The following is an 11,357-nucleotide window of genomic DNA, read 5'->3' as shown; positions in this document are numbered from 1 at the left end:
CTGGGTCACAGCGCCGAGGTGCAGCTGGCTGGAATTGGGTCAGCCAGCCAGGTGTGTTGAGCAGCATTTTCTGCAGCACGCGAGGCTCTGCTGGCACTGTGGCTACTCAGGCTTCATCTGGGAAACACCAGGACTGGAAACTGCTTTTTGCTTCCATGTGGCTGAGTCCAGCAGAGCCTGGTCCCTTTTGGATAGTCTGTGTACATCCATCTCGGTGCATTGCGTGACAAGTCACGCTTCCGAGCTGCTGTGTCTTGGATCTGCCAGCCAAAATGCTCACATTATCAGCACTAACCTGCTATAGTCAAAAAAAAAAAAAAAAGCCAGCACAGGAGGGACCTATTATTTAACTCCTGCATTAGATAAGATGAGACTGTAGTTTCCTGCAGACTGATTTATTCTCTTCAGCCGTTGCCTTCAACCCCTTTGCAACTTGTGCTGTAGCTGCTCTCAAAGCAAACAGAGCACTTGTAGCATGTTTCCACTAGAATCTCTTTCCAAGACTTTTTAAAAATGTTTTTTCTCTGATCACAGATAAGTTCTCTGCTGTTTTTAATAACCTCTGAACTTTTGTACTGTGAAATTCACTGTACAATGGCTTCAAGCAAAATTGATAAACAATATGTAGTTTTCCATTATGTACATTTTATTCCTTCATCTCTCATCCCAGTTTAACTGCGTGCTTGGAGAAGAAGAGGTGTTCTCTGTCCAGGAGTGTCTATAAATAAAGGGACAAAGCAAGAGGCAAAAACTGAGGGAAGAACTGAGTGTGGAGTCGCATCAGTGGCAGCTAGTGGCCTTGGATCTCCAGCCAGGAGCTCTGGCCCTTGGGGTAGGCTTTTTGTCAAACATTAAATAATGGAATAGTAGAATAAATAAATAAATAAATGGTAGACTCCAGCTAATCCACTTCTAGAGGATATATTGGAGGTCTTGTGCAACCCGTCATCTCTGTGCTCTGGTACAGCTGGTGGCAGAGCTGGTCTGGCCTTTGAAGCAATTATAGCAGAGATAAATTTTGAACACCTGAGGGAAGTGGGTCCCACAGACATGGTCTCACCTGTCACTGCTAGAGCCAGCCTGCACAAGCCAAGGCAACGCTTTGCTCTGACCATCAGCTCCTGGCACTGCCTGGGGAAGAGCACACACAACTTGCTTGGGTTTTTCCCAATCCTCCAAAGCTCCCAAGACTCTCATTTTCTTGGGGGAAATGTGCACCTGCTCACTGCACAGCTGGGAGAGCTGTCAGTACTCCCTCAGTGCAGATGCCAACAGGGGTTTGAACAACTTTTTCTTAAGAAAAGAGTGCAGGCATAAGCAGCAGGAGGAGGAGGGCAAGATGTTGGAGGCTGGTGAAGGCTGGTCAGCTACAGAGCTGTGGCTGGAGGAATGGCAGGAGGGTGGTATCGGGCACGGGAGCCCTCCAGGACACTGACCCTGGGAGTAGTGCCCACTTGCTGGAGTGAGGCTCCACTATGAAGAGCCCCAGTGTGTGTGCAGATGAGGTTCTCGGGGTGGTGTGATGCTCCTTCTCCTGGGGTGCTGGCAGGCAGCATTAGACCCTGGCAATCCCGGGGTACAGGAATATCAATGAACATCTATAGTCTGCCCTGGACATGTGCTGGGAAGAGGGAATGACTAAGGGTATCAAAGCCAGATCCCCTCATAGACTTCAGCTTTCAGCATGCTGACTCCAGACATGGGCTGCTGTGAGCAGCTCCAGCTCAAGGACAGGGGTCCTGGGAATACAGCAAAAGCATAAATGTGAGATTTCCCTGCTGCAAACCAGGCCCTGGGTACAACCTTCAGTAAGTGTTTTGGAATTATATTTTCATTCTAAGGAGTGTTTTGTGAAGCTGTGGAGATGTAGAAACATGGAGGCTCTTCTCTCTCCAAGAGATCATGTCTGCGGCAACACGGAAAGTGGTGCAATACTCTAGTGCCAAATTTTACATTTTGAAAAGTCCCCCTAAAAGCTGGCATTATGCTTATCTAAAATAAACACTTAATGTCATGTACCTCCCAGCTGCAATACTAGACAGAAGTCTGAGACCAAGCTATTCACGTGGAGGACTTCAGAGGATACAATTCAGGTTTGGCAAACTTGCTGGTGCTGAACAAATGCAAGGGAGAAAAACTTTCTTTTGAGAGCCCGGTGTTAAGTTTTCAGAATCCAGGCTGCCATTTGAGGACTAGTTTAAAAGACTTAAAGTAATGTAAAATCCTGTATCCGTCTCAACGTGTGAACTATATAGTATTTACTACTTCGGTCCTAATTTTCTGTAGAACAATATGATTGAAGTTTAAGACCGTAAATCCTATTGCCTTTCAAAGGTGCTTGTGCTTCTGAGGCATTTTGGAGGGATTTTCAAAAGACTTTCAGTCTTCCAGTGACCACTGAAACCAAATCACTGCCTTAGAGGGTAAGTGCATACTCAAAAGCCTTAGACTGTCCTGAAAAAATCTTAGCCTCATCTAAACTACATCGATCAGCCAAATGCCTGCTCTGCTTCAGACGTGGCATGTGATGTGCAACACAACAAGAGGGTCACACAAATGTGCATCACATGCCTCCTGCAATGCCAGGCTTGGGATTACTTCTCCATACAAACTTCTCGACTAAAGAGCCATGAGGGCAGATGGTGGGGATGCAGCTGATGTTGGCCTTAAAATGAGTGGCATGTGTCGAGGTCGATGGCAGCAGGATGGCCCCATGACATATTTCTTACAGCTTAGACATGCTGGATCAGATTCCCACTGACCTGTAAAGCCCTTTTCCACAGCCCTGGCACTGCTAAGAGCTGTGAGAGCCTAATCTCTTCCTAAAACCCTCCTGTGCTGTAGTGCTGACCAAAACCTGGGAGTTTTGCATGGAAACAATGAGCATGGCGATGTAGGGTCTGTGGTGCTCATCAGCATCAAGTCCTGCCCTTCCTGCCCATCCTAAGATGCCTTCCTGATCTCTTACCACTGGTACATCTCTTTTTTTTTTTTTTTTTTTTTTTACACAGCTTGTTCTTCTTCAGCCCATGATCCCAAACCCACTTGTAGAAGGGAGGTTCTGCACAATGCCCTTAGAGGAAACCCAGTTTGGTACCTGCTAGCCAAGGAAAGAGATAGTCCCTGAACAAGGGGGATGTTTTCCTGTCAATATAGCATTCAAATTTAGCTTCTGCCACTGTAGGCAACGTGGCATTAAAAGAAGGAGCTTAAGTTATTAAACTGAGCTGCTTTAATCATCCAGTTCAGGGAAATCCATTGCTACAGGAGACCTGAGGATTAATGTATTTTTACCACAAAGCCAATACATCTATTCTGATCAGTTAGCAATCGCTCACTCGTGCATATGAAACTTCATTCTCTGGGTTTGCCCTCAGTAGCATGGGACCAAATGGAGTTTTATCTGGAGATTGACCCTGTTACCTTGAATCTCATCATTCTGGTAGCTAGTTATGTTATTTTGCTTCTGGTTTTCCTGATCTCCTGCGTGCTTTATGACTGCAGGGGGAAGGATCCCAGCAAAGAATATGCTCCTGAGGTCCCTGCAGACACCCAGCCTCCGATCAGGCTGGTGGTGATGCAGCAGGGCTCCCCTGGCACCCACTGGGCAAAGGGGCTCGTCTCTGCCTACGAAAACTCCTCTGACCTGCCAGGGAAAAGGACTACTGTTGTGTAAGGGGACCCTGCCTCGGAGCTCCAGTTTCTGCCGATCAGCTTGCCTCATATACTATGTTTACTCTCCGTTTGCAAAAGGATAACGCGTTCACTAGGTAAGTTGAGATGCCGATTTATTTGATATGGTGCCATTGCCAAGGGGGTCATTTTACATTCGGCTGTGTTCTGCATTGATAGAGGCTTGCAGTCCTGCCTGCCATCCATAAAGAGGCTGATTTCCATTTACGCTGCTGCTGCCTTGCAGCCCCCTGGCACTCGGAAGCAGTGATGCTGTTATCCACTCAAGCACTAAAGAAGGGCCTTGGTTTAATCTCAAGTCGTGCTGGGTGCCGTTATTTTTGCAGGAATACACCGTTGTTCATTGCGTCCCACCCCTGATGGGCTGAGCTGTGCTGCAGCCTCGGCACATCTTCCTCAGCTGGCAGAGTGCAAATGACCTTGGTCGACGGTTTATCTCTCCAGTGAGAAAAGAAACGCTAAGGATTTTAAAAGGATAGAGATAGTACCTTTCTGATAGAAGCCAGCTGCTGCTCCCATCAGAATTTAATACTTTCCGTGTTGCCTGTAAGCTCCCCAGAGGTCAGTGCCAAGCCTGTCTTGGCACTTACTTTCCGTAGGTAGAACATGAGCTCTGCTCTTACAAGGCAGAGTACCCCCTGCTCCACACAAATCCCCTGACAGGATGCAATATGCTTCCTGGAAAAGCTGGGTACAATGCCTCCTGCTCAAGGGAAAGCATGAACTGGGGTAAATTTACCAGTAACGTGATATGTGTGAGTCATTGCCGCCGTCTGCCCCACTGAAACAGGCATTTCTGACCCTCTGCAACAAGTGCGACCTATGTCCTGGCCTTCAATGTGCATCTCCACGTGTCTGACCCTGCCTCTCACCCCCAAGCCTTCCTTCAGCTGTATCATATTCCAGCCGGGCCACATGAAGGCTGTTATTGTATCTCCAGTAAATCTAACGTTATCTGCATTGGCCCCTGTTATTCTTCCCATAATTTGGGAGCTATAAGCCAAAGGCCTTTTTGGCTAACGAGTTTCTTCTGCATCTTGCTGGTTTTCTGCCTCTTGGGGCTTGATAGACTTAAGTTCACATCTCTTGAAAGGAAAAGAATTTTTTTTTTTTTTGTGCTCTAGGTGCACAATGGGACAGAGACAAGAGAGATATTGGTCTTGTCGCCACAGAAGTGGCTGCAGCGTTGTGTATCTGTTCCCAAGCACAGCCAGCTCAGGTCCTGCTCTGTCCATATCAGCCTGGGCTGCAAAACCCACCTGAGAAACTGGGGAGACACTGCTCAGGTTGGTCCCTGTTGTGTTCTGTGCTGGCAGAGGCACTTTGTCACTGATAGTCCAACCAACTTTTAAAACTACTTTGGCTGCAGGGAATTTGTGTCTTCAGTTGGTTTGCTCTACTCAAATGTGTCCATGATTGAACAAAAAACCTGAAATCTGTTTTCTGAAATCCTAATATGGGATGCTTAACGCCAGGTTACTGTGTTTCTCTTGGTAGTGCTTGAGCTACTATGTAAAGTACTCTTCAACAGGTAGATTTTAACTGGTTATTAAGGGAAAAATAGCACTGGACCCACACTGTTGCAGGTGTCTGTCCCATATGCTATTTTACATCATCTTAATGCAAAGTACCCACATTGTCCTATAGAAGGCTTTAGTAAACACGGTGAGATTTAGTACCTGTCTGTCAAGTGTTGTTGATGACTCACTGGATGCAGTGGTCCTAATGACTTCAGGACAGGATTTTAGATGTAAACTGCAGTGAATTCAAACCACTGTTGCCCAAAGCTGAATTGCGTGGTTTGTACTCCAGTGGGTAGTGACCGGCCGTGCTACACCCCCAGATGTACTGATATGCATCAGTCAGCAGGGCATCCTGGCACTGACAAAGAAATCCCAAGTATGGAGTATCTTTTCAATTATCTGTATTTTTTAAAAAAGCAGCCAGAATGGTTAGTGTTTTTTCTTTTGGTTTCTAAATTCTTGAGGGTGAACCCAGGCTTCATTTTCAAGCTGTCCTTTGCACTCCTGTGAGTTACAGATACACCTGGTTTTGGAAGGAAGCCAGAGTTGGAAGAAAGGCTCCTGAGAGGTGGGGGCTTGGATAAAACCCTAGATGTGATGAAACAGAAGTTGGTGGCATGATCCTCTGCCACATATAATACTGAAATAATTATGTTAAATGTCTTATTCTGGTCATTTAGCACTGAAGAGGTGCAATTAGTTAACTGCAGGTTGTAGCTGCTTTAGCAAAAGTTGGCAGTGACTAAGCTGCTGGTATGCAATGGCCACTGTCACCCACACAGGCCAGTGTTATCTTTCCTTGGGCTCTCCTATCTGCCTTATCTTCAGCTTGTAAGCTCTTTAAAGCTTTCTGAGTGTTCATATATCATCTAACATGCTAGGAGCCTTCTTGGTGATAAGGGAACCCTGGTGTTAGTGAACAGAAATAATAATCTTTGCTAAGAAGACCTTGGAGGGACTAAAAGGAGCTCAAAAATATCACGAGAGCGTGGCTCAATCTGTTTTCTTTGTTGATGGTGGAATGTCATATAAAATGCCCCAATGCCAGCAGACAAGCTCTGCAGTGCTTTGACGAAGGTCATGCAAATAAAGTAATGATACCATGACACATCTGCTGTGTCTTTGCCACCGTGTTTGTTTATGTAAGTAATACATGCAGAGATAGAGACGATGTTGATAAATACTTTTAGATAGCTGAAATTCTCCAGATACATATTTTTCTCTAACAGCAACCCTTTTGTGTACACCAACCACGGCCTCTTGGCTCCTTGAAGCTCAGTGGCAAAGTTGATCTTGACGTGGTCAAGTTTTCTTGCTTAAGCTTTAGGAAGTCGGGCTGTAGTGCTGCAGGCAGGGGAGCAGTTTCTAGGAGCACGGTGTTCACCTGGAAGGAAAGTTATCAGTTGTGATACAGTTTGTGGACTCTGCCCTGAAACGTGGAGGTAAAAGCAGGAAATGACACTTCCCTCCTGATAGTATTTCTAAACAGTGGGTAAAATTCCCTTCCAGAAAATGAGAGAGTTAAGTGCATTGGGCCTTTGCCTTCCCAATGGGAACAAAATAGCTGCCTTAGTTTTGTCTGTATTAGAACAGCATTTGGTGTATTAAAGGAGTGAGAGAGCCCTTGGGGATGTGCAGAGAATTGCAAGTAATCAAGTCGCTGTGAGTGAAATTACTGCTCTGTGGAGGTCTCTGCTACCACGCTTTACTTAATGACTGTGGCAGGATGAATACATGCAAATGGACTTTCATCAGGCCAAGCTTGCAGGAATCACCCTTGGAGCTGCATTCCCTCGAGTGCTCGCAGCCCTCTGCCCCATCCTTCGCATCACTGCGAGAAAATGAGCGGTGCAGCGATTTTCCTTAGACTGTACTGTGTCAAAGGCTTGAGTTCACACGGTATGCAAAGCATCCTGAAGCCAGACTTTGCTGATAGCTATACCAAACCGAGCCGTGCGGGGGAGTTCTGCCGAGACTGACATAGCCCTCTGAGATATCTGCAGCATCTTGCAAGCTCTGGTCCAGGGCTGGGACGTTTCGCTATGGAGAGCTACAGCTGCAGCCAGAGAGCCCTGAGCCAGCTCTCTGCACACACGCTCTGCGTACCTGGCTCTGCCGTCACCGTTCAGGTGATCACTGCGCTTTGCCTAATTTCAGCTGCTGCCTACACAGACATGTGTTTTGCCTAGAGGATTAGGTGGCATTTTAAGGCCTGGATATTTAGCATAGAAACACTGTTTTCAAGTAGGTGCCGTTTGCAATGGAATAAGATGTCGGTAAAAATTGTGTTAACATTTATTCAGAAGCAATATGAGTTGGAGAGTGTTAGATGGATGGACAAGGATTTAGGAAATATGCTCTGTTCCCGGGGCATCCTTAGGCAGCTCATGTTCCTGCTGCACTTTGCTCCACGTGTCTCTGCTCCGCATTAATTTTCTCTGCCCTCTGCCCTGAGATTTCTTTCTTAGACGTTTGTGCAGTGCATAAGGGGATTACTACAAAACTGTCACGCAGGGGCTGTACCTGAATTTCACTCTATGAACCAACCCCAGTAGGTTCAAAGAAAACAAAATAAAATATACTCTGACAAAAAATGGCCGGAGTGGGTAGAGTGAAGTCAGTGAATGAGCCATGGCACATCTGACCATGGTCATAGAGCCTTAAGGCCCCTGCTTTGGTCATCGTGGCGTCTGATGATCTGTAGCTCTGCAGTTTGAAGGGAACAGAGTGCTGGTGGAAGGATTTATTGCCGTTCTGCGGGAAGCAGGAATTCAGTCTGTACTGGCTCACTTTCAATTGGCTTTAGTGCCCTTTTAAAGTCACATATTACTGCTTCTGTAAAGCCTTTATTAGAGGGTTTCACAGAAACAACATAAAAAGAACCCCAGATTTCTAGATTTCTCCAGCGTTGTCAAATGTGTCATTAAAATTCACAGAATATACATCTTTCATGTGAGCCTGTTCCATTGTAAATATTCTGTCTAAGCCTTCATTTAAAAAAAAAAAAAATCCCTAATAAGCCACTACATATGAGTAGAGGATTAGTCCAGACAGACAATACCATATTCAAAAGGGAGAATTCCTTCCCATGTAGCGATTCTTTTTTTAATTTGAAAAGGGATAAATCTTGTCTTATTTTTTTTGTTAGCACATTGTTCTTACAGTGCAAATGCTCATCCTCTGATAGTGTTACGTGTGGAAGCACATTAACATGTCCAAGTCAAACCTCTTGGCTGTAAGAATTGCTTAAGAATAGTTTTTACTGCCTATAACTGCCTCACCTTGCATTACTGGCTCTACAACTAGCATAATGTTGGTGCTTTGGTGGGAATGCCAAGCCATAAGAATTGATACTGAGTGTTTAATTGGAAATACTGTTCTTATGGCTGTGAGCCAATACTACTTCGTGCTTCAGAGAGCCCCACAGCGCAGCATACCATCTTTTAGATGGACTAAAAACTGCAAGCCCAAGTCTTTCAACCTACCTTTCTACTTTTTATAAGGCAAAGCATTGACCTGTGTCTCCTGGTCCTGCTCTAGACCAAATGACCCTGTGACTCTCCCAAATGCTTGACTCCCTGTGCTGAATCTGCCCCATCATGTCGGGTCTGGGTGTTGAAAGCAAATGCATGTGTACTGCTCATGTACCTAAGGGACTCCTGCAGCCTGTACCCCAAATAGCTGCATTTCGGTGGTGGAACAAATGGCAGCCAGAGCCATAGCAAGGATATGCACATGGGGAGGTGTGAAGGATGGGGGGACGTAAGCTGGAGTCTGCTGGTAGTTGCTGTTGCCCAGGAGGAAAGCAGGTGTGGACTCCTGGGGCTGCCATTAGGACTCTGAGGTAGAGATCTGGTCCTTCACGCTTCAGGGATAGAAAGCTAAATTAATTGTTTATAAATAAATTGCTCCGACATTCACAACAGAAAGCTATCTAAGGTAACAAGAGAAAATTATACCAGAAATATAAAAAAATAGGAAAATTGGAATGGCTGCCACCTCTAGCTTCTGTTCCAACTCCTGCTTTTGCCTCCTCGTTTCCTCCTTCTCACGTGTACTGGTTTCCTTGGAGATGCTGCTGCTTAGTTTCCCTCTCTAATAATGACACTATTTGACATTAACCTTTCAAAGAGGCATTTCCACCTTAACGTGACAATCCGGGTGCATTTTTTGGAGGCAGATACTTGTCACAAGGCATCCGAATCCAGCATCTGATCACTCAACCCAGGCTGTGGATGGGTCAGTCTCTTCCCAGATATGCAGCAGATGCTCTGTGTGGGCAATGAAACTGTGCCCTAGTTTCTCCATCTGTTAATGGCAGTAATAATTGTTATGCAACTGGGATGTTGGGTCAATTTAATTAATATTTATGAAGGAACATGAGATGCTTTCATGGGCAGTGCGATGGAGGTATTGTTAATTGTGAATGATTATATACGTCTTTTCTTGAGCGCATAGGAGACTTGGACATATTGTTTAAGCACCCACATTTCGCACTCCTTCAGTATTGAAGCTTATTGGGCCCACAGCACAGCTCTTCATTACCCTAAAAATACACTGAACTTAACTGCTACTGACTTCAGCATCAGCAGGGAATATAGGCTGAGCATCCACCTCTATTTGTGTTAATGATATTGCCTAAATCACTAATATCTTTGTATAACTTCGTTAGGTAACATTTTTCATGTTACTTTTTTGCTCCAACCACTTCTTTTAAATAAAATAAATGTATAAATTCAGGCCAATTCTAGGTCTAAACCTTTTAAGAAAGGTGAGGGGAGACAGGAATTGGGCACATTTTTCCACCTATGCCTTCTTCAAATGACACAGAAGAGCCCCTGAAATTCTGAGGGATTCATGTGAATTGCCTCGAGTTTATTGTTGGAAACTGGGCACTCATAAATAAGCCTGATAAGCATAAAGGTGGATTGAAAAAAGATCTGTGAGTAGCAGCCCTTGATTTAATGTCTGCGTGTGCCATGTTCATTGGGTATAGCCACTGTACCACTTACCCTCCCCAACCAAAATCCCAAAACAGTACTCGATGGAAGCATATTACTCGTGCTTATTTCAGGTGATTTCTTTCCTATTCACTGCATGTTCTTCCCCTCCCAGGAGCATATCAAGCACAGGCTTGACATGTCATGTACTACTTTCCTCAAAAAAGAGGAAACCTCCTTGTTTTTCTTCCAAAAGAAGAGAAGACAGCAGAGCCTTGACTTGCTAGAGGTCACACACTTCACCTTTCCTGAGCCTGAAGGACGTGTCCCTTATCAGAAAAAATTTCAGTTGTTTCCCTGCTCGGAGCAGTGCAGGGATGTGGTTTGCTATCTACAGGGCTCGCAGCAATGTTTCCATTGAATCATTTCTCATCAGCTCTGCAATTTCCAGCCCTCCAGGCAAAGCGTGCAGGTTACAACGGCAGATAAGGTGTGAACCCAGGGACACTTGAGGGAAAGAAAAGCTTTTTACTGAGATGGGAATAGTATTTTATCACTTTCAGGGCATTAGTTTTAGACCAGGTTTATACTGGAACCAGTGTGGCTTAATAACAGGTGGGTGTTTTTATTGCTAGCAAAAGCTCTGATGCAGACCCGATTACCCTAGGAAAAAGTAATTTGACAATAAGCCTTATTTTGCTTGCTTGAATCTATGTGTACTAACTTGGCAAATAACCTCCTTTATTAATTGAAGCTCTATTTGCAGTTGATGGAGAGAGACAGCTTGTAGGGACATGCCACCAAGTCTTTTTCTAGTGCAGTCAAGGCTCTATAAAGCTGCATTTTTATTTATATACATCTGCAGAATTAAAAGTCGGGGCAGGGCTTGTGAAGCCAAGTGTTTTGTCCCTGGGGTATTGAATAGAAGGCAAATCTTTGGCATCAGGAGGCTCCGTGTTTGTTTTGGGAAGGAGCGCTGGCAGGGATCCCAATGCTAACTCTGAACATCTGAGGAAAAGGCTGGCTGGAAAGAATTATGTCGTGACGCAGACAGGGGAAAGCCAGGAAACTCGAAGCCAGGACAGAGACTCTACCTTAACTCATTCTGGCATGGAAAAAATAATTGTGAAGTGTTAATACCACATCCTTGGGACACATATTTACGAAACGTGCTGGTGTTTAAGAGTTCTGTGGGAGGACG

The 11,357-nt window shown here is 45.1% G+C and overlaps 1 protein-coding gene across 3 annotated transcripts in view; it reads left to right on the top strand.

The window, feature by feature from the left end:
* The first annotated feature begins 3,305 nt into the window (after window positions 1-3,305).
* Window positions 3,306-11,357, top strand: part of MMD (monocyte to macrophage differentiation associated) — a 44,002-nt gene continuing 35,950 nt past the window's right edge. For all 3 annotated transcript variants that reach the window (XM_026861076.1, XM_026861075.1, XM_026861077.1), the window contains exon 1: window positions 3,306-3,770. In XM_026861076.1, coding sequence (XP_026716877.1) covers window positions 3,730-3,770 — 41 coding nt within the window. In that variant the 5' untranslated portion in view covers window positions 3,306-3,729. The remainder of the gene's footprint in view (window positions 3,771-11,357) is intronic.

This window comes from Athene cunicularia (genome assembly GCF_003259725.1).
Source record: "Athene cunicularia isolate RWA chromosome 18 unlocalized genomic scaffold, athCun1 chr18_part1, whole genome shotgun sequence".
NCBI classification, from domain to species: Eukaryota; Metazoa; Chordata; class Aves; order Strigiformes; family Strigidae; genus Athene; species Athene cunicularia.
This window is presented reverse-complemented; position numbering and strand designations above follow the sequence as displayed.